Source organism: Lipophrys pholis, assembly GCF_963383615.2.
Source record: "Lipophrys pholis genome assembly, chromosome: 1".
NCBI lineage: Eukaryota > Metazoa > Chordata > Actinopteri > Blenniiformes > Blenniidae > Lipophrys > Lipophrys pholis.
Genome location: NC_137635.1, coordinates 8,567,424 through 8,588,333, shown reverse-complemented (window position 1 = coordinate 8,588,333; position 20,910 = coordinate 8,567,424). Strand labels below are relative to the sequence as shown.

The window sequence follows — 20,910 nt, the reverse complement described above, 5'->3', positions numbered from 1 at the left end:
CCTATAGGATCAGCTGAGTGGCTGTGTAGAGGCTGGTGACTGTACCCAGAGCCTCAATGAGCTAATCAGCAGACAATAAGGACGTTTTTCCACTAGTATCTATTTGGCATGACTCGACTCGCCTCACCTCTACTCGACTCAGTTTTGTTCATTTTCCATTACATTAAAGTTGCACAAGTAATCCCCCCCGATAGAATCTGTATCTCCGGATGTGGCGCGAACATGCATTTGGAAGAGTGGAGTTACAAGTCTGTGTTGGATATCAGCAGAAATTATTCGTAGGACAAAATGTGGATTGTTGCGATCACGCTTTAGTGACGAGATGTGCTTCACTATGTGGGGTTTCAGTTTAACTGGTGCCCCTATTAACTGGTGACCTTGTTCTGCCACTCGCTTAGCAGCAACGGATGTTAAAATAAGACAAACAAACGGTAGGATACTTTCGACTTGAATGGAAATGCGGTTAGCCGGTGTTCACCAGGACAGCTATGGATTTTGGTCGGGGTTTTTAACATTTGCTGTGAAAAAGGGACGCTCGAGGAAGCCGTTCGCCAGTTAACAGGGAAACCACTTAATCCAAAACACCGGTGGCATCCATGGCTCGGAGACCTCCTGGCATTAGTAGCGCTATGTGGACCTCCCGCTGAATCCTCTGGTCAACGTCTGCACTACAGGGTTTCTTTCTGTGCGACTCTCTACAAGCCTTCTTGTTGTGATCGGCTTTAAAGAATGTTAATGAGCCGCTCTCCTGACTGGCCGGTGTACTAACACGTAAAGCCTAAAAGGTGAGGCGAGTCGGTACCAGTGGAAAAGCGCCACTAGTCCACTTATGAACAACAGGACACGTTGTCGAGCTGCAATTGATGCTCACATGACAAGCTATTGCAATAAATTGTTTGAGATGATCAAATCACTACTGCAGGCTTGTACTGAAATGTTCTACTTTCCTGAAAAAATATCACTGGAGCAGCAAATTCACCCAAGAGTTAAATATCCCAAACTTTTGTATAAATGATACAAAAAGGTTGTTACACTGACTTTAAAGTCTTTCGGTTGGTTATCGTTCAATCACATTTTCACTTGACCAAAGCAAATAAAACTAGTTTGAGACAGTTTAGCCATAAAGATCTAGGAAGTCAACTGTTGGTTTTTTGAAATATTAATAATAATAATAATAATAATAATGTATGGATCTTATATAGCACTTTACATTGCATTATTCATTCCCTCCGTACTCGATGGTGGTAAACTACGTATGTAGCCACAGCTGCCCGGGGGCAGGCTGATGGAAGTGAGGCTGCCAAACTGCACCATCGGCGCCTCCGACCACCACCAACTACTCTCACTGCATTCACCCAGGCAGTTTGGGGTTCAGTATCTTGCCCAAGGACACTTTGACATGTAGTCAGGCAGAGATAAGAATTGAACCTGCAACCTTCCGATTGGGAGACGACCACGCTACCAACCGATCAAACTGTCATAGAAATGCATTTGATAAAGGGATGCTTTAAAGCTATTAATCGTGAAATAGTTCTAATAATTTGTAATGTTCTATGATCCAGTTGTTTTCTTTAAATCACCACCCTGATATAAGAGTATTAAATTTTTGTAGTATTTGCAATGTTTTTTGGAGGATTTATGATGAGTTTTAGTCTGGATCAGGTGCATCATGATAATCAGGCATATTAGAATCTTATTTGTGTGGCATCCTCGACATGTTATGGTGGGAATTTCATGTTATTCACACAAGAGTCCCACAAGATAGATGAAATGGTGCGTTTCTTATGAGTGTGATTGTGTCACAACAAGGCCGTATTAATGGGAAGTGTTCTCAACATGTTTATCCTTCACAATGAAGACGGAAACCTTTTAAACTGAAATATGTGGTTGTGTCACACTGAAACTGTAGTTTATAAAGGGTTATTTTTTAATAAAGATTAAACACTACAATCACGAAACACTTTTATCTCAACATTTTCATCTGATTTTGCTTCTTCTTCTTATTACTATATAATGTATTTTAGTTATTTAACATTCTGATGTTTCCTCATTTCTTTGCACATCTCAAAGCCACAGGCCCAGCAGCAGGTTGTCAGTGAAAGTAAATGAGGGACAATTTAGTTTGATTTTCGTGTATTTATATTACAATGACAAGTAGAAAAACTGGGACCCACCGACCAGCGAGGAACGGGTCCTTTCTCATGTGACTAAAGCCTTTACCTAAAAAGTAATGTGATCCTTTAACACAATATGAACTGCGAATACTCTAGTACAACTCATGCAGTGTGTGATATCTTTAAGTGTGTGGATGCATGCAAGGTATTAATCATGTAGAGTCACACTGTACCTGGAAGCTGTTTGTGTTTGTGTTCTGTCCTCACAGCAAAAAGATGTTCCACCCGTGCAGACCACACACACACACACACACACACACACACACACACACACACACACACACACACACACACACACACACACACACACACACACACACACACACACACACACACACACACACACACACACAGTGAAGGGAACATCTTTTTCCTGTGAATATATTGTGTGATTGAATGATTCGCACCACTTTGAGGCCAGATCAGTTCACCTCCTGGTCTGCTCTGCTCTCTAGGGAACAATGCCACATCCATCGTCAACTGTCTCCAAATCCTGGGACAAAGTCTGGATGCCAGGTAAGTAAAGATGTGTCACACTGGGAGTTTTACGTGGCTCTGTTAATTCAAACCAGTGCATTTAAATGTTGCCGTGTTAGAAAATAATGACTAAGCCCAGTTTGATCCAAATGACACATTTCAGAAAGAGTCTGGTTACAGGCAATAATAAACTAAAAGGTCTAACCTGCCTTCACTCCCCATCAGACTTGGCACCCTGCAGCTGCTCAAAAAAGGCTCTAAAGGATAGATAAAAATAAAAAGAGCATCCAGAGTGTAGAGGTGTATTTTATGAGTAACATGAGGAGGCTGTGCTCTGTTTCAACTATGCAGGCCAAATAATTTACATTTATGAATTATAAAAAATGTTTAACTGCACTGATCGAATGACAAACTGTCTATCTGTGTAACGGGACCTGATAGAGGTCCTTATCATGTCGCAAGTGAACATTTTGTCCTAAAACTCGGTGTTGAAAACAGGGAAACAAGCAGGTGAGATGGATGGGCACAAAATAGGGCAGGCTAGACATCCAGGTAATGGCTGTTGTGAGGTTTTCCTTTCCGGTGCTGGTCAGTATCTGTGATAAGTGTTCGAAAGCCTGAGAAACAGTGAACTAGTGACAGATAGCCAAAGCTCAGTGATAGTCAGTGAGGACGGCCCTGTGTTGTACAATCCAATAGACCTGTTACTGTAGTTCAAACTGCTGCAGAACTTCATGTCGGTTTAAATAAAAGAAATGTCAATCCAGTTTGTATATGTAGAATACGCTGCAGCTATCTGGAGCACAGAGACAGAGCAGTGAGGGTTATATTGTTTTGGCTGATCACACATTTAAACATCTTTTACAGAAAAGCTCACAGTTACTCCAACACACAGAAAATCCCAAAATAAAAAACAAAACAAATTCAAATGTCAGAGAAGTATAATCTAACCAAACGTCTACTTTTGAAAAGTGTGTCAAACTAGACCGTTGTGAGACGGGTTAGTTTGACCCTACTGATGATGTGTTGTTGCAATAGTAATCCCAGTGGTTTAGAGGTGTGAGGAGCCACTTACCAATCAGAAGTTCACAGGTTTGAATCAGGCCACCGCTCCCAGTATGTACCTGAAGTATTTAATGAGCTGGTCACTGAAATGCTGTTCACTAACAAATTATAAACAAGATGCAGGACAGTGTTTTTGCACTTGTTCAAATGAAATGAGGTTTCTAAATGTCATACCCTTGTTTTACTACGTTGTCTGAATGGGTCTCGTCGGTCGAAGGATATTTATCTCTGTAGAATATGTGTGGTACTTTCTTTCAACGTATTTCAGATTCAGTGGGTTTAAAGAGTTAAAGACATCGAGATAGTAGAGAGTGTCTCTCTTTCAGGACTGTGATGAAGACTGGTCTGGAGTCGGTGAAGGCGGCGTTGCGCTCGTTCTTTGACAGTGCAGCTGAGGACCTGGAGAAGACTCAGGAGAACCTGAAGCTGGGTCAGTTCACTCACAGCCGGGAGCAGCCACGAGGGGTCACTCAGATCATCAACTACACCACATTCGCCTTGCTGCCCGTCCTCTCCTCCCTGTTCGAGCACATCGGACAGAACATGTTTGGTGAAGACCTCATACGTGAGTGCGCCGACATTCCCTCTGGGCCTTTCCCTGGAGGATGGAGTCAGGTTCACAGCAGGCTTCTTGTCTCGTTCATTCAGTGGACGATGTCCAGGTTTCCTGCTATAGAATCCTCAACAGCCTCTACTTCCTGGGAACCAACAACAGCATCTACGTGGAGAGGTACTGTATATCCCTCAGGACGCATGTCTTTGAAGGCTTCCTGCGGGGGTTTTAATCAACATTCACATTTGGTTCTCTGTGCTCCTACAGGTTGAAAGCATAGACGTAATTTACACTGTTCAGATCATCTTAGTTCTAATTTTCACTCAAAAGAATAAGATCAGTGGTTCAAGTGATCATAGCTGTTCGTGTTTACAATCGTCAGTCTCTTTATTCTTCAACTTCTGATTAATTCAAATATCCTCCAGTCTCAGCTTAGTGTTTCTGCGTATAGACACGGTGAGGATGATGAAGAAAGGTGATTGAAGTGACTTTGAACCTTCAGGGTTGTTGGTCTGAGTATTTCTCAAACTGCTGCTCTGCTGGGATTTTCACACACAGCCTTCTCCAGGGTTTTCAGAGAATGGTGAGAAACAGAAAATCTCCATTGAGCAACTCTTCTCTGGGACAAAACTAGTTGTTGGTGCCAGCGGTCAGAGGAGAATGGGCAGACTGGTTGGAGATGATAGAAAGTCAGCAGGAATCGAACTAACCACTGGTTCCAACCTGCATCAGTCAGTTTTTCCAACAGGATGAAGCCTGACGCTGATAGTCTACAGCAGCAAAAGCCCACACTGGGCGAAGCTGCTGGCGGCTGAGAACACGAAACTGAGGCGACAGTTCACACGGGACAACAAGGCTGGTGTAAACACCACGAAAGCTTGGATCCATCCTGCTGGTATCAACAGTTCAGCTCCTGCTGCTGTCCATCCTTTTCTAACCACAGTGCACCTTCTTCTGATGAAGACTTCCGGCAGAATAACACAGCAGCAGGAGCTGAACTGTTGATACCAGCAGGATGGATCCAAGCTTTCGTGGTGTTTACACAGATCTCCGCCCAATAGAGCTCCTTTGGGATACTGAGGAAGGTTCAGACCAGAAATCTGCACCAACTGTGAGAACTTGTGCCAATATCTCTGAGGAAGGTTTCCAGAACTTTATTCAATCTATGACCCCAAAACCTAAGAAGGAAGTCCCACTTGCTACTAACACGGTGTAATTAATTACAGTATTCAGTATAGAGAGCAGCCAGCGATGACTGTATAGCGTGCTTTCAGAGCTATAAAGTAGCAGTGATGTACAGTGTCAGGTCTGTGATTTATTTCACAATGGATCAGTCATCAAGAAAGTTCAACAGCAAGTTGAGAAGACGTGGACAAGAGACCCTTCACCGCAGCTTGATGGGTGGTACAAGACACCACGTGTCATCAGCATAGTGTTGGCAAACTGTGTGATCGTGTTCCTGTTTTTAGTATGTTCGGATAAGCTGAAACTCTCGTGTTCACAAGTAATTGACTGTAAATGACTGTGTGTGCAGGCAGCGTCCAGCGTTGGGTCAGTGTTTAGCCGCCTTCGCGGCAGCTTTTCCTGTGGCCTTCCTCGAGCCGCACATCAACAAGTTCAACAACTTCTCCATCTACAACAGTAAAGGAAGCAAGGACAGGACAGGTACACACACACACACACACACACACACACACACACACACACACACACACACACACACACACACACACACACACACGCACACACACATACCTTCATTATTTAATTTCACGTTTTGGCTCTTTCAGCTGTCACAGTGAGCCGTTTGGTATCTTAAGTGCCCGTGAGTTTAGAGTCTTGCACCTCGCGTGAAACGACATAAACAAGCAGCTCATCCTCCCAAACAAAGTCCTTCTTTACCAGAAGCAGAAACATACAAAACAAAAGATCGGTTTAATTTGTCTCTCCTCCTGCCAGCGTTGGGTCTTCCAGGACAGGTTGGGGAGGTTTGTCCAGCGATCCCAAACCTGGAGAAGTCTCTGGAGGAGATCATGGATCTGGCAGAGTCTGGCATGAGATACACCCAGATGCCTCATGTCATGGAGGTAATTCACTCAGGAACCCACCGACCTCATTCTTTTCTTCTTAGAAAGGTTTTAACTAGTCGTCCAGATCGATTCCTCTCTTTTAGGTGCTTCTTATCAAAACTTCAATGTTACAATAAAGCAGTTTATTTTTAATGCACCGTTGTAAATGTCTGATTGTATGATGTCCTTGAGTGCCAAGAAAGAGGCCTTCAAATGAAATGTATTATCATTATTATTATTATTATTATTATAACGCTCCCTCTGTGCCTTCTGTGTGTAATACTCAACAGCGCTGCTGTAGATGTCAATAAGAAGGTATTTTTTTATTAGTCCACTGGGTAAAAGAAAGATTTCCAGTTTTCGGCTGTGAGACTGGACATGTGGGTCTTTGAGCTGGAGACAACTGAAGAGACCAACTGATGGAGTGGTGATTGTAACATGCTTTTATTAGGGTTCAAACCCGAGCAGAGCTGGGCGAGACCCTATTGTAATGCAAGAGACGGCCTGAACGTGTTTAAAATTTGCACCCATATCAGAAGTGCTGCATGTGTCTGGTAAAATGGCTCCATAGCGCCCCCTGCATTGTTTTGTCTTTCTATGTGTATCCATTTCTATGTGTTATTATTTACTCCCCGACCATTTGAACCTTAAATGTGGTAAAAGTGTAAAATATGTTGACGATGACTCATGGTGGAAATTGTGACTTTGCATGACAGGGCGTGTCAGAGAGACACAGTTCCTGCAGTGCGCTGTTTGCAGCAGACAGGCTGACAGGCTCCCTGCTGAGAAACCTGATACTACTTATACTAATAATACCAACACTTTAGCTGGGGGGGGTCTCTGTCATGTGCTGTGTGAGCCACAGAATTTGACGTTTTTGACATTTCTGATGTAATCGTTCGCCCACATTTCCATCGCACTCTGATGTGCTGCAAACCTCAACATGCACCACGCTCCAACGTGCATGGGTGTGCGAGGACCATGCTGCCACATACAGAATGTGAGGTTCACATCTTAATTGTGTTATTCTCAGACTTGCCCTGTGTAGAGTTTGGATGTTCTTCCTGCGTCTACAAGGATTTTCCTTGTACAAAAACATGCATTTCAGATCAATGGCCTGTAGGTAGGTGGGTGTGATTGTGGGACAATTCGTCCACAAAACTGCAACCCCGAACAACTCGTCCACGGACAGCACCCTCAGCCGACAACTCGTCCATGGATGCGATTTCAGAATTTTTGGGAGAAAATAAATCCTGTACAATGTACTTTTACATATTATTTCTAATTGATATTTTATATATGTTTAATATATCTAGTATATTTCCATATATATTTCGTAAAGTATCATATGGCTTGTTATTCTCGCGAAGAAAGGTCTTCTTTGCGCACAGGACTTTGTAGACTGCAGCTTGATGTCTCACTGTATTTCCCTCCACAGGTCGTGTTACCCATGCTGTGCAGCTACATGTCTCACTGGTGGGAACATGGACCAGAGAGCAGTTCAAACAAGGCGGACAACTGCTGCACATCTGTGACCTCCGACCACATGAACACACTGCTGGGAAACATCCTCAAGATCATCTACAACAACCTGGGAATAGACGAGGGCGCCTGGATGAAGAGACTGGCTGGTAAACATCAATGCCCACGAGAGACAGACAGCGTCTGGAAGACTGCAGTTCAGTCTTCCTCAGACGAGCCTAAAATAGAAACAAACCTCAGAGGAGTTCACGTAGTAGTTAGTGGACAGTCCCACATATCATTATCTTTGTCTTTAATAACGTTTAGATACCGATAGTAAATAGGCCATTACTGTGTGCGGGCGTGTGTGCATTAATTATGAAGAAATTGTGTTGTAGGATAAAGCGATGGTGAGCTGACTCCAACGCATTTTTAGAACTTCAGAATCAATGAAATGTGGGAAGTGCTTGACTGACCCGATTCCGTTTGTCCTCTCCACAAAGTATTTTCTCAGCCAATCATCAGTAAAGCCAAAGCTCAGTTGTTGAAGACTCACTTTCTGCCCCTGATGGAGAAGCTCAAAAAAGTAAGTATCATCATATATATGCTGATCTTTGCTGATATTTATACCATGTTGTTAATACATCTCTCTATTTAAAAAGGCTTTCATAATGAACTCAATAGTCACCAAAGAGGATTGCTGTGGACTGACTTCCCTAAAGAACAGAATCAGGAAGATTTACCTGTATATTTATGATATTATTTTGAAATTGAAATGAATAAACTAAATAGAGTTACACAGGTTTCTGGGATTGCAGTTTGGTTAAAGGGCCTCTAAATGGAAAGTCCAGTTTAAATGTTGTAGCTCTTATTGCCTCTGTTACTGAAGCTGTTGAACATGTTGATAAAGTCTCCAGACTACTGAGAGATTTTAGAAAAGTGTTCTACAGTGTCAGAATACTCATTTTGAACTGAAGCTTTTGGGTCTTTGGTGCGAGTTGGAAAGTAATAAATGGACATCGGCCTCACAGTGGAGGACTATCAGAAACTATTGAACATATGCAAGAAGCTTCTCGATCAGGACTGTAAAAGTCAATCTGATCTCGCCCGGCAAAAAAAGAATTAAAAAAAAAAATACATACTAACGACTCAAAACAATTGCCCTCAGTTGGAGTGTAAAACAAGATTGTACATCCTGAAAATGTTTACATTTAGTGCACTGTTTCGGTGAAATTTCTAATAAACAATCTGAAATATTCTTAATATACAAAAGGCAAAACATGTCACGGTGAGTTAAAATCTTCATCTTCAAGTCATTTTACATAAAACTGTTATTTTCCCAAACCAAGGCCCTGTGGCACTCCGCTTTCCATCAAACAGCTCTGCGCATTCACACTACTGTTCACGTGTGAGTAAATGAAATTTTAAAAATAAGGAGGATTCAAGAGCCTATCATTTATCACACCATCATCTGCGTACATGGAAAACATTTCTTTCACACAGACACAGTGGACCAATACCATATAGAAGGACAGAGAAAATGAGCTGACAGCTTTACAGCCTGCTGTTACGTTACAACACCAGCTCCAACTAGTGGCCTGACAGGCAAACTGCGGCATTTCCATCAAGGCGATAGTTTTCAAAGTGTGTGTGTGTGTGTGTGTGTGTGTGTGTGTGTGTGTGTGTGTGTGTGTGTGTGTGTGTGTGTGTGTGTGTGTGTGTGTGTGTGTGTGTGTGTGTGTGTGTGTGTGTGTGTGTGTAGAAAGCAGCTGTTGTGCTGACGGATGAAGAGCACAGCAAGGCAGAAGGCAGAGGGGAGATGTCGGAGACGGAGCTCCTCATCATGGACCAGTTCACTGTGCTGGTCAGAGACCTTTACGCCTTCTACCCTCTCCTCATACGATTTGTGGACTACAACAGGTAATAGATCTACACACCAGCACTGCTCTTGTTGGGCTCATAGCTTCAGACCAGGGGCGTCGAACTGCATACAGTTTGATCCTTTAAAATAAGAACATCGATTTTAACTCAATGCCAAATATACAAGTGAATCCTGCACTTTTTTACTCATCTTTGACACCTTTCTGCTGCAAGTGATCCTCTGAAGAGCATGTTAGTTTGCAAAAACAAATGTGTTTTATTGGGACATTATGTGATAGACCAACCCAACTTTCCGCAAATATAGTTTTAGAAATAGAGTGTGACGTGTCCCCTTTACTCTGATCCCCTGAATAAAATCCAGTGCAAACAAGAGTTTTCAGAAGTCACTGAATTAGTAAAGAGAGTCCACCAGTGTTTAGTCTAATCTCAGTATAAATGGCACTCCTGTAAACATACCAAGACACGGGCGTCCCCCTGTACTGGCAAGGACAGCATTGACCAGATGTGGGGATGCTTTTCTTCTGGAGGAACAAGGAAGCTGCTCAGAGTTGATGGAGGATTGATGGAGCCAAATACAGAGCACTCCTGGAGGAAAAACTGTGAGACTGGGGCAGAGGTTCACCTTCCAGCGGAAACATACAGCCAGAGCTCCAATGGACATGTTTTGATCAAAACGTATTCACCAGTTAGAATACAAGTCACAGCGCTGATCTGAAAATCTAATTTCATTTAATGTATTTATTTATTTGGACAGGATAGTGTATATTAATGTAGGGGCAAGCTCATGAGTTTCCACCAGGTTGCTGTAAATAAGCCAGATTTAGCACAAGGTTAATTTCTATCCGTTGTCCTACACATAAAATAATACGACGTTACATGTAAGACAATGATGATGAAATAATTCTTCCTATAAACCTACCGTAAAGTGATATTATTTAGGTAAAGCACTCCTGACATGGGTAAAGTGCCTGATTTTCTCAATGATCACAAATGTGTTTATAAATTAGCCATGTCTTGCACTGTCTCTTGAAACAAAGGTACAGTATTCTGGTTTGTGCCACCTTTAACAGATAAGACATTCTGAGAAAAAGAGGACTTTCTAAATTTGATTTCACAATCGCCCCTGGTGGCTGACCTTGTATTCGGAAGACGATTTCTTTTTTTGATATCAAATATCTAAGGGGCCATCGGGGCCATCCCAGGCATGGACTTATATATTAGGCAAGCATTTTTGAATTACTTCAGAATCTCAAAGCCAAGGAGTCGATATTTTGTTAAAATCTGTAGCAAAACTTGGAAATTGCTGCTCACAGACACTCTCCAACCAGTTTGACTGAGCTTGAGCTATTTCCCAAAGAAGAATCTTAGCGAAACTCTTTAAAATTTAACCCTTTATTAATCCCCTTTGGTACATTTTTCCAAATGACACATCGGTAGCAGCCACACGGAGCAGCACTCAGGGGGAGCTGTTGGGGACTCAGGGATTCACGGCGCTTGTTCTTTGGACTGTGGGAGGAAACGGGAGCAACCGCAGGAAACCAAGGCTCGCAGGGAAACTCCACACAGAAAGGCCTTGGCCACAATTTGAACCAGCAGGACCTTGTCGCTGTGATGAGAGGGCACTAACCACGGTGCAGAATTTCTATGAATTTTAATTATGCAAAGCTGGTAGAGGCGTACCCCAAAATGAGCTATGATTGCAGCTCTACAAAGTATTGACTCAGAGGTATAAATACTTGTGCACATCACACTTTTCAGTTTATTTGGAACTCCGCTTCACAATTATGTTTGTTTCCCATAGAATCCTAATAAAATACATCTTACCTTTGATGGTAATGTGACAAAATATGGAAAAGTTCAGAGAAGATCGCAACTTTTGCTAACCACTGTAATTTAAAAAGTGTTTCACGTATGTTCAAAAGTGTTCGCACCTTTGCAACGTCCATATTTTTAGCTATTATACAAATTTTTCTGCCATTCATCAATGATCAGTGTTCGTTATTAGATTTTAATTCCTGAGGGGAAAAAAAACCTGACAAAGGCAAAAACGTGAAGTGTGAAACTAGTAAAATCAGCTTTTGTTCAAGATCATCAGTGCAACACTTGTTTAATGCTCATTAATGCTTCTAACTTACAGGAAAAGAGTTTTTGTTTATTGTCTGTAGATCTGAACATTAATAACCACCAGCTGTCAGGACACAATGTGCTTCATCATTGGAATCTGTACTCTGATATCAACAAAGTGCAGCTCCAAGTGGCGAGTTGGGGAGCAGCAGTATATCTTTATGAAATGTTTCAGTTCATGTCTTCTCAGTTATTTTAACAAGGTCTCTCTGTATGTTTGACACTGCTGTTTCAGACCTTGCATAACCATGTCACACCCGGTCTGTGCCGCCTGCTGTTTTTGAGTCAGCATGCCGATCGACTGCTTGTGTTTGCAGGGCCAGATGGTTAAAAGAGTCCAACCCAGAGGCTGAGGAGCTGTTCCGAATGGTGGCTGAGGTTTTCATCTTCTGGGCCAAGTCGCATGTAAGGACAATCGAGCAGATTGAATGGCTCAGGCCCAGTGCTGCAAATTTCACTATTTCACTTCAGTATTTTAGATTTCCAACATATAACATGACAATGAATGGAAACTAAATTGCCTGTCAGGATAATTCTCATTGCTGGTCGTCATGAAAGTGTGTACTTGGACAGGCTCTGGTCCTCTGCTGGATTAGTCTGGATTAAATCGGTCGAGACAAAGAAAGAGTGGACAGTTTATTGCAGACATGTGACACTGATGGTTTAAGGACTACAAGCCGCCCAGGTCACATTTTTTTGTAATATGCAAGATTCTATGAAACAGATCTGAGGAAATGCAGTTATTTCACATTAAATTAGTGGCCAGGCATTATTCTTCATAATCCCTGGAGGTGAAAGTGCTCAGTCACAGTTTGACTCTGTAGTCAGAGTACGTATAATAAAACTCTGCAACTGGTTGTAATTAAATATGTTAGAAGAGTGGTCTGAAGAGAAAGTTCTATTAAATGTTATTTATAAGTATTAATATAATATAGAAATATAAATGTATATAAATATATATATAAATATTAACTGATTTAAAAATCTGATATACATCAAACATCAGGAGCCCTAAAGACTCAACCTCATACACAATGAGCAGAGCTTTAACACAGTATATTACCACTAATGATTCACTGTGAAGTTACCGCGAGTAGTACTCTGATATTAAGGCTTAATAAAAGTAATGATAATAAGTGTACTCTTCTTCTTATAATTGTATGTTATAAATTAGTGTCGTCAGATGAGAGTAAATCCAGGACAGAAGATACAGACCCTGTTAGTGACTGAGCCCTGCTGTTTGTCTGCAGAACTTCAAGAGAGAAGAGCAAAACTTTGTGGTCCAGAACGAGATCAACAACATGTCCTTCCTCATCACTGACACCAAGTGTAAGATGTCCAAGGTAACGACACTACAGAGGCTACTAAAGAAACATCTGGGAAAATCTGTGGGACCAACAGCATGTAGTAAATTTGCCATCATAAGGTGCTTGTGTCCATCTTTTCTCTTTTGTTTGGCGTCGCTTCAGGGAATAGTTTCTGATCAGGAGAGGAAGAAGATGAAGAGGAAGGGCGATCGGTACTCAATGCAGACCAGTCTCATTGTTGCGACTCTGAAGAGGCTGCTTCCTGTGGGACTCAACATCTGCGCTCCGGGGGAACATGAGCTCATTGCACTGGCTAAGAACCGCTTCACTCAGGTAGAACCTTCAACAAGCTATCCACCATTCAGTATCCTGCGTTCAGTATCCACCATTCAGTATCCACCATTCAGTATCCACCACTCAGTATCCCGCCTTCACTATCAACCATTCAGTATCCACTATTCAGTATCCAGTGTTCCATGTCTGTTTCCCCACTGAGTCAATACATGTACACAAACTACTTACTGTACAAGGATCCTTTTGAGACAGAAACAAACGTTTTTCTAATTTTGGAAACCAACTGATAATGTAATTCCTGCAACACATTTCACAAACAGGGGCTGGTTCATTCAGCTTTACTAAGATCCTGTATAAAGTGCAAAACATATGTGTGCATTCAGCTGAGAGTTTTACACTATTATTGCTTTTGTTCTCTGTGGAGAACTAGGATGAAGCAAATGCACATCAATATCAAACATACCAATACTGCAAATAAAACTTAATTTGGCAAAAAAAAAAAAAAGAAAAGAAAAAGGTTTGGGGAAGATTTGTCTCAAAGTTTTGGGAAACTGAAGAGCAAGAAAAAAGAATCATCAAAAATAGTAAGAATGTCAAACACAGAAAAATCTCTTATTATAAAATCCACAAATATAATTAGTGCGCAGCAACGTAAGGGAACGTTTGTCACCACAATAAAAGCTTAAGACTGAGCTGATTTACATCTGCTTTAAAACATGCTAAAACACAGAATTATAAACACATACATGTTCAGAGGTTGTGAATCACATACTAGTGCCTTGTGAATGAACCACCTGAACACACCTGATCGAATTGCACGGCAGCCTTTTGTTGAAACCTTTTTGACATTTGCTGCCGTCATTACCTAAAGCTGTGTGTTGAAAATCCAGATCCAACATTTCATATAATGTCTTTTTATGCTTGTTTTCTACTAATCTGCGATACGTTTGACTGTGTCTCAGGGATTGAGTTTAACCTGACTCTCAGTGAAGAAGAGTTAATGAAAAGGTTTCTCTCTATAGAAAGACACAGAGGATGAAGTGAGAGAAATCATCAAGAACAATCTGCATATACAAGGGAAGGTAAGCACCCTTTTAACTTTAAGTTTTAATCATTTCTTTTTTGAGCAGTATGGACCAATTCATATGTAGCCAAAAGAACAATTCCTCACGACAAAGTATGATTGTTTTTATATTTTATCTAACTGTTGCCACATACCAGTATCTCTTTTGTTTTACCTCATAACTTGCAACAAAACATTCTGAATGTGATTCATGGAGCTTTCAAAGATTCAGCTGCTGACAGACATCACAGTTTATTTATGTCCATGATGTGATGGATTACAGCTGTTTGGCAGCAGAAGAGGGATCTACACGTTATTCTGACATAATTACATGGCTGGTCAGTGTATGCGAGTCGGATTTGGACGTTTCGTTTGCCTGCATTCATCTTATTTTACATCTAATGTGCTGGGCTTTTTTGAACTGCACTTATAATATGTATTTGTAACTGACAGGTTGAAACTGAGCTCCTACAGAAGGCCACTAATGTGTTTGTGTTTGTGGCAGTTGGAGGATCCGGCGATCCGATGGCAGATGGCTCTGTACAGAGACCTCCCCAATCATTACGAAGACACGCCTGACCCTGAGAAGACAGTTGAAAGAGTCCTGGACATTGCTCATGTCCTCTTCCACCTCGATCAGGTCTGCACAGAGAGGAACACGTTCTATTTGAAAGAGTTTTGTCAGGAAGTGTTCAGCTTTTGAAGAGGAGAAAGACTCATAGTCGGATCAGGTTTGCTTCATAGTTCATAGTTTCTTTATTGTCATTGTTACGATACAACGAAATTCCTTTGGCAGTTGGTGCGAAGAGCACCAACACACTGGGGGCAGGCAGCGTGCGCAGCGCACCATGCTTAGATGAAAAATGGAAAACAGGAGGTAAGGAAAGATTTAAAAAACAATTAATTATTAAAAAAAAAAAAAAAAAAAAAGCAGGTCCCAAACTTTGTTCTTTTAGAGTGAGGACAGTGTGGGATTAGGAAAAAAACTCATAGAAGCACCAAAAAAACCCAAAACAATTACAAAAACACAATTACAGCAAAAAATCGAGGACATAGCACATATGGACGTGGGGGGGGGGGGGGGCATGGCACATCACTTGGAAGGGGGAACGGGGGGCCAGGAAGGCGTTGAGTCCATCCTGGTCACTTATCTCTACCCAGTTCAGTCCGTCATCTGATGATGTGAGACAACCTTGGATAGTTCTGATTGGACAACTGGCTGTCTGTGGGAGTCAATGTTGATAACAATATTTTTATTTCGATCAGGCTGAGCACAATTCCTCTCGGGCTTGAGTCCCCGGTCTCTCCGCAGCGTACCCAATATGGTTGCCCTTTAGCTTTCAAGCCGAGCCGTCAACTTCTCCAAGTTGGATTCCGTCCCGCGGAGACGTTCAAAAGTCTGCTTACATTTGAGTTTGTTTATCGCCTGAGTGTTAAGAGCTCTGCACAATCCCTCAGTGATGCCTGGCACCCTGCCCAAAACAGCTGCCAGCGTCACCCGAACTTTCCGATAGATCAGAAAGCTGTGAGCTCCAATCAGCAGCATCCCTGTCATCATAATTCCAATTATGTTGACGTCTTCCACGTCCTCAACAGAAAGGACAGACAGGCACAGGATCCCCCAAGTCCGCCAGCAGTCCATAGTATCCGGCAGCAAACGTTCTGTCAGGACAGGCGGGCTTTTTGTCCCAAAAATTTGGTCGATTGCATTGAGAGACCAGCTGATCAACTCCATGGTTCTGGGTTTGGATAGAGATGTAGAGAGAGGCTCCCATTAGATTTGACAAAAGACAGTGCAAGACGAGGAGCAGCGAGCAGGGCAGATACGGGGGAGGGAGAGGGAGAGAAAAAGCATCCGCCTTCGTTTAACAAAGCATGTCAAGTTATTATGCTTCTGACTTTCACCAGAGCTCACTGACAACCTATAAAATGTGTGAAGGAGTGAAGACTGCAGCAGAAATGTTTCTGTTTTGCACATAAACTACAATACGCTGAGACTGCCAGGTTTTGTCTGTGTACAGCTCTTTATTCTGTGCTGCGTTCACTCTGCGATCAGGCTTTCAATAAGCTTCATTTAAAAAGTGTACTGGGACCGGCTCTTCCTGCACCCTCCAGCTGTGCACACTGCTGTGCACCAAACACACATATAGATTGCACCACAATCTGACCAGAGTTTGTTTTAACTGGACCAAACCTGTGAGTGTGAACACACCCTCAGAGACAGAGACAGAGAAAAAAAAAGAGGTTGGAATGTTCCTTGTAAACTTTCTCCAGATATCTGACTTACCCTCGGCCGTGTTTGACCTTGTGTCCGCAGGTGGAGCATCCTCAGCGCAGTAAGAAGGCTGTGTGGCACAAGCTGCTGTCCAAACAGAGGAAGAGAGCCGTGGTGGCCTGCTTCAGGATGGCGCCACTCTACAACCTGCCCAGGTCAACTCTGCTCCTGCGCGCGCACACGCACGCACGCACGCACACACACACTTTTCCAGGGATTAATTATATTAATTACCTTTTTGTTTTTCTCATTATAACCTCTGCTCGTGTTCAGGATATTGCAGGATGTGGCTTCCGTCCTTCTCAGTTGGAACAATTTGTATGGACATTCCTGGACTTTTATGCCACGAGTGTGGTTACTTTTTGTTCATCGATATTTGTGCTTTCACTCTGAGTTATGTCAAAAGGGTTTTGATAAGTCCTGTAAATGTCCTCTTGCTGCACAACAGAAAGAAAATATCAAATAGAATTCTGACCTGTTTTTTCTTCTCCTTACCTTAGATGTCCATATTTGGAGTGTTAATGCAGATCATTTGACGACACTTATTTTCATGAGTCAACTTTTGTCTGCTTGTAAAATCAAGACGATCCATCGTTCGCGCCTGCTGACGTCTTCAAACGTCATCAACTCTGAGATACTAACTTGTTGTTTTCAGTCTTTCTCGTTCAGATTGAATATTTTTTCCATTCAAGGATTACTCACACGTATCTTTTCTCCGAACTAGGCACCGGGCGGTGAACTTGTTCCTGCAGGGCTACGAAAAGTCCTGGATCGAGGCCGAGGAGCATTACTTTGAAGACAAACTCATAGAGGACCTTGCTGTGAGTCCAGAACCAAAGGACTTTCGGTCCCTCAGCAGATGAAATACTGCGAGAAACTAAAGCAGTGACTGTGCTTGTTGTGTGTTCTGATCAGAAACCAGGCGAGCAGGAGCTTGCTGAGGAAGAGGAGGGGCTCAAACACATCGACCCTCTGCACCAGCTCATCCAGCTCTTCAGCAGGACCGCCCTCACAGAGAAATGGTGGGTCCATCACATGAAGGGAAAGCTGGAGAGTCTCAATCACTGCAGAGCTGTGCAAAGTAGAGTTCCATCCAAACAGCTCCAAAATGCTTCAGCAATCTATGACTTTCTACGAAACAGATCAAAGTTTGGAGTTCAAATTTAAATTTTGGGGAAATAAAACAAATTTAAAATCCTCTGTGGATTCAGTAAACGAGTGTTAAAGACCTCATGAAACTATGAGCAAGTCTGACACATTATCTGTGATAGCCTAAGATGAAGCTCACTTCTGTTTCCCTGTGAAGGAAAGCTTCATTAAACTGACTGATTCCATCACAGGTTCAGCCGGAGGGAAATGTTGGCTTTCTTTAGAATCAACGATTCTAGTCCACATACAAACTGTTTATTTCATCCACCAGCTAATAACAATACAGTTTTGACTCAATACACGATTAAATCCTGTGTGTGGATCTCTGTGTTTCCGTCTGAAGCAAACTGGATGAAGATATTCTGTACATGGCCTACGCTGACATCATGGCTAAGGTAATGAGATACCACTCATTCTTTTAATCAAAGACATCGTCTGTAGGAGGATTGTGATGATGAGGACTCTTCTGGGTTCACACGTTTTAATCCTCAGAGCTGCCATGATGGAGAGGATGAGGACGGTGAGGAAGTGAAGACGTTTGAGGTCGGTGATCGCCTGCTCTTTCTATGTTGGTTGATTTCTGTGGGTCGGCGAGCTGCTGTCAGACCAACGTCCTGTTTTAAAACAATCAGGAGAAGGAGATGGAGAAACAGAAGTTGCTGTACCAGCAGGCCCGTCTACACGACCGTGGCGCTGCCGAGATGGTCCTGCAGACCATCAGCGCCAGCAAAGGTGACGGACAATAAGGAGGGCAGAGAGGCTGCGAGCCGGATTCAAGGCTGAGACGGTTTTCTTTCTGTGCTCCTCAGGCGAGATGGGTCCAATGGTGGCTTCCACTCTGAAACTGGGCATCGCTATTCTCAATGGAGGAAACTCCACTGTCCAGCAGGTAAACCCCGCTCACCTGTCTTCAAGGTGTCAGAGCTCCTGGAATCACACACACACACACACACACACACACACACACACACACACACACACACGCACGCGTCACTTGTCGATAGATATTTGATTGAATATGAACGTGACGTGTTTGAGGTGGGACAGCAGCTCAAATTTCAAATAGATAATAGACTTCCGATGACATCACCATAGGGAGCGGTTGTGCCCTGAACTGCTTAAATAAAGAGTGAAATAATTTGTGAAGTAGCTCTCCTTTGATAAAGGCGTTAATAAGTAAAACCAGTCTTTACTTGTTTAAATACACCACAGATGTTACTCCAAAATCTACAAAGATATTTCAGCCTTACAGAATTGTCACAATACACAAACCTTTTACCTTCATCTCATCTCTGAAGAGCTGTGGATCCAAGGATTTCTCTAATAAGGTTAACTCTTATATTAATTAGGTGTTTAGATCTGTGTGTATTACCGTGGCGACCGACATGAGATGAGGCATGATCAGTCACTGAACAATTATTATTTTTATTTTTTTTCATTTATCTAGGATTGAGGCAGTTATTATAGAGCGTGTGTGTGTGTGTGTGTGTGTGCGTGTGTGTGTGTGTGTGTGTGTGTGTGTGTGTGTGTGTGTGTGTGTGTGTGTTTGCCGTTGTTTTGTGCTCTCTGACAGAAAATGTTGGACTACCTAAAAGACAAGAAGGACGTGGGCTTCTTCCAGAGTCTGGCCGGCCTCATGCAGTCATGCAGGTAACTCATCTTTTTTTGTTTTGTTTTAAATGTGAGTTTATAATAAAGTAATTTATTCACTCCAGCTATGTACTCCTTATTATCCTCTGCTTCAGCGTCCTGGATCTGAACGCCTTCGAGAGGCAGAACAAAGCCGAGGGTCTGGGCATGGTGACGGAGGAGGGCTCAGGTAAGGGTCACTCCGCTTTCATCCTGGAAACAGAAGAAGAAACTGACGTTTTAAACGGCTCGCTGAAGATTATTGTGCGGTTGCATGTGGATGTTGCTCCTCTTCAGGAGAAGGTGAACCTCTTAAAGCCGTTTATAAGATGCGAGCTTGATCTTAGTTGATCTGAGCCCTGGTTCAAAGTGACCTGCAGCAGGAGGATCGATTCACTCCGTGACACCTTGTTTGTTACTCCTGAAACACAAAGAAAGCTTTTTTTTTTTCCTTTTGTCATCTGTATTTTGGTTTGTCCCATTTGTCCTGACATCACCTTGGTTGAGTGTTTTATTGAGTTTGGATCAGGTTGTATTTCAGTCCTGAGTGTGAATTTGATTTGCTTGTTATGTTTTATACATGTCACATATTCCAATATAATACTTTAGAACCCAGCACTTTATAGTCCATTTGACAATAATGGGTAATTATTAGGTAACGTATCGATACTAGAAATTCATTATATGTTTTGGGTTTTTTTTGGTGTGTTTTTTTCATAGAAATCTAATTCCAGCTCAATATGCAGAGTAAAATGTAAATGAAAGTTCATACAATGGCATGTACCAGCAGGCCTCAAAATACTACCGGGACGTATCAAATGTTCAAACCGAATGGTGGTATTCTATTGAAAATCTGTTTCATAAAAGTTGAGAAATGCACAAAAAAGGATTAGAAAGGTTGTTTGCCAGCTTGTGGGACTCACATGAACGGTGCAGCAGCAGGAGCAGGAATAAATTTAAACATTTGGAGAATCCAGGAGAGTTTCTGCATGGAAGACCAAAGTTAAAAATATTCACCTTTTGATATCTTCTGATCCCAGCTGGGGTTGTGAAATGGAAACCATTGCATGGACGCCGGGACATGAAATCAAACCTTGTCACATGTCGGGTTAAACGGCTCCAAACTGAAAGATTCGGGCCAATAAAATGATTTGCAGCTTAAACCCCCTGATTATAATATATGAGCCTTTATGACATGACATGATATCAAAGAAGAATTAAGGTCCTAAAAAGGGAAAAATGCTAGATTTTTCTCTCGAAGAAGTTTTCAGTGTGGTACATGACAGTTTGTGTTTTTCCTCATAATTTCCTCATTATCGTCCGCCCACCGCTAAATATTCGTTATTAATGAACTTGCACGTCCGATTAAAGAAAAAAGAAAAGAAAAAG

The 20,910-nt window shown here is 42.2% G+C and overlaps 1 protein-coding gene across 1 annotated transcript in view; it reads left to right on the top strand.

The window, feature by feature from the left end:
* Window positions 1-20,910, top strand: part of ryr2a (ryanodine receptor 2a (cardiac)) — a gene marked incomplete at its 5' end in the record, with an annotated part of 133,582 nt that overhangs the window by 82,764 nt on the left and 29,908 nt on the right. Inside the window, 22 exons of the mRNA XM_080480408.1 lie at window positions 2,630-2,690; window positions 4,043-4,281; window positions 4,365-4,446; window positions 5,804-5,934; window positions 6,229-6,356; window positions 7,777-7,969; window positions 8,303-8,385; window positions 9,562-9,719; window positions 12,122-12,209; window positions 13,055-13,147; window positions 13,274-13,444; window positions 14,428-14,487; window positions 14,974-15,153; window positions 16,786-16,898; window positions 17,468-17,564; window positions 17,659-17,765; window positions 18,236-18,287; window positions 18,385-18,435; window positions 18,525-18,624; window positions 18,702-18,781; window positions 19,466-19,542; window positions 19,638-19,711. Coding sequence (XP_080336534.1) covers window positions 2,630-2,690; window positions 4,043-4,281; window positions 4,365-4,446; window positions 5,804-5,934; window positions 6,229-6,356; window positions 7,777-7,969; window positions 8,303-8,385; window positions 9,562-9,719; window positions 12,122-12,209; window positions 13,055-13,147; window positions 13,274-13,444; window positions 14,428-14,487; window positions 14,974-15,153; window positions 16,786-16,898; window positions 17,468-17,564; window positions 17,659-17,765; window positions 18,236-18,287; window positions 18,385-18,435; window positions 18,525-18,624; window positions 18,702-18,781; window positions 19,466-19,542; window positions 19,638-19,711 — 2,418 coding nt within the window. The remainder of the gene's footprint in view (window positions 1-2,629; window positions 2,691-4,042; window positions 4,282-4,364; window positions 4,447-5,803; window positions 5,935-6,228; window positions 6,357-7,776; window positions 7,970-8,302; window positions 8,386-9,561; window positions 9,720-12,121; window positions 12,210-13,054; window positions 13,148-13,273; window positions 13,445-14,427; window positions 14,488-14,973; window positions 15,154-16,785; window positions 16,899-17,467; window positions 17,565-17,658; window positions 17,766-18,235; window positions 18,288-18,384; window positions 18,436-18,524; window positions 18,625-18,701; window positions 18,782-19,465; window positions 19,543-19,637; window positions 19,712-20,910) is intronic.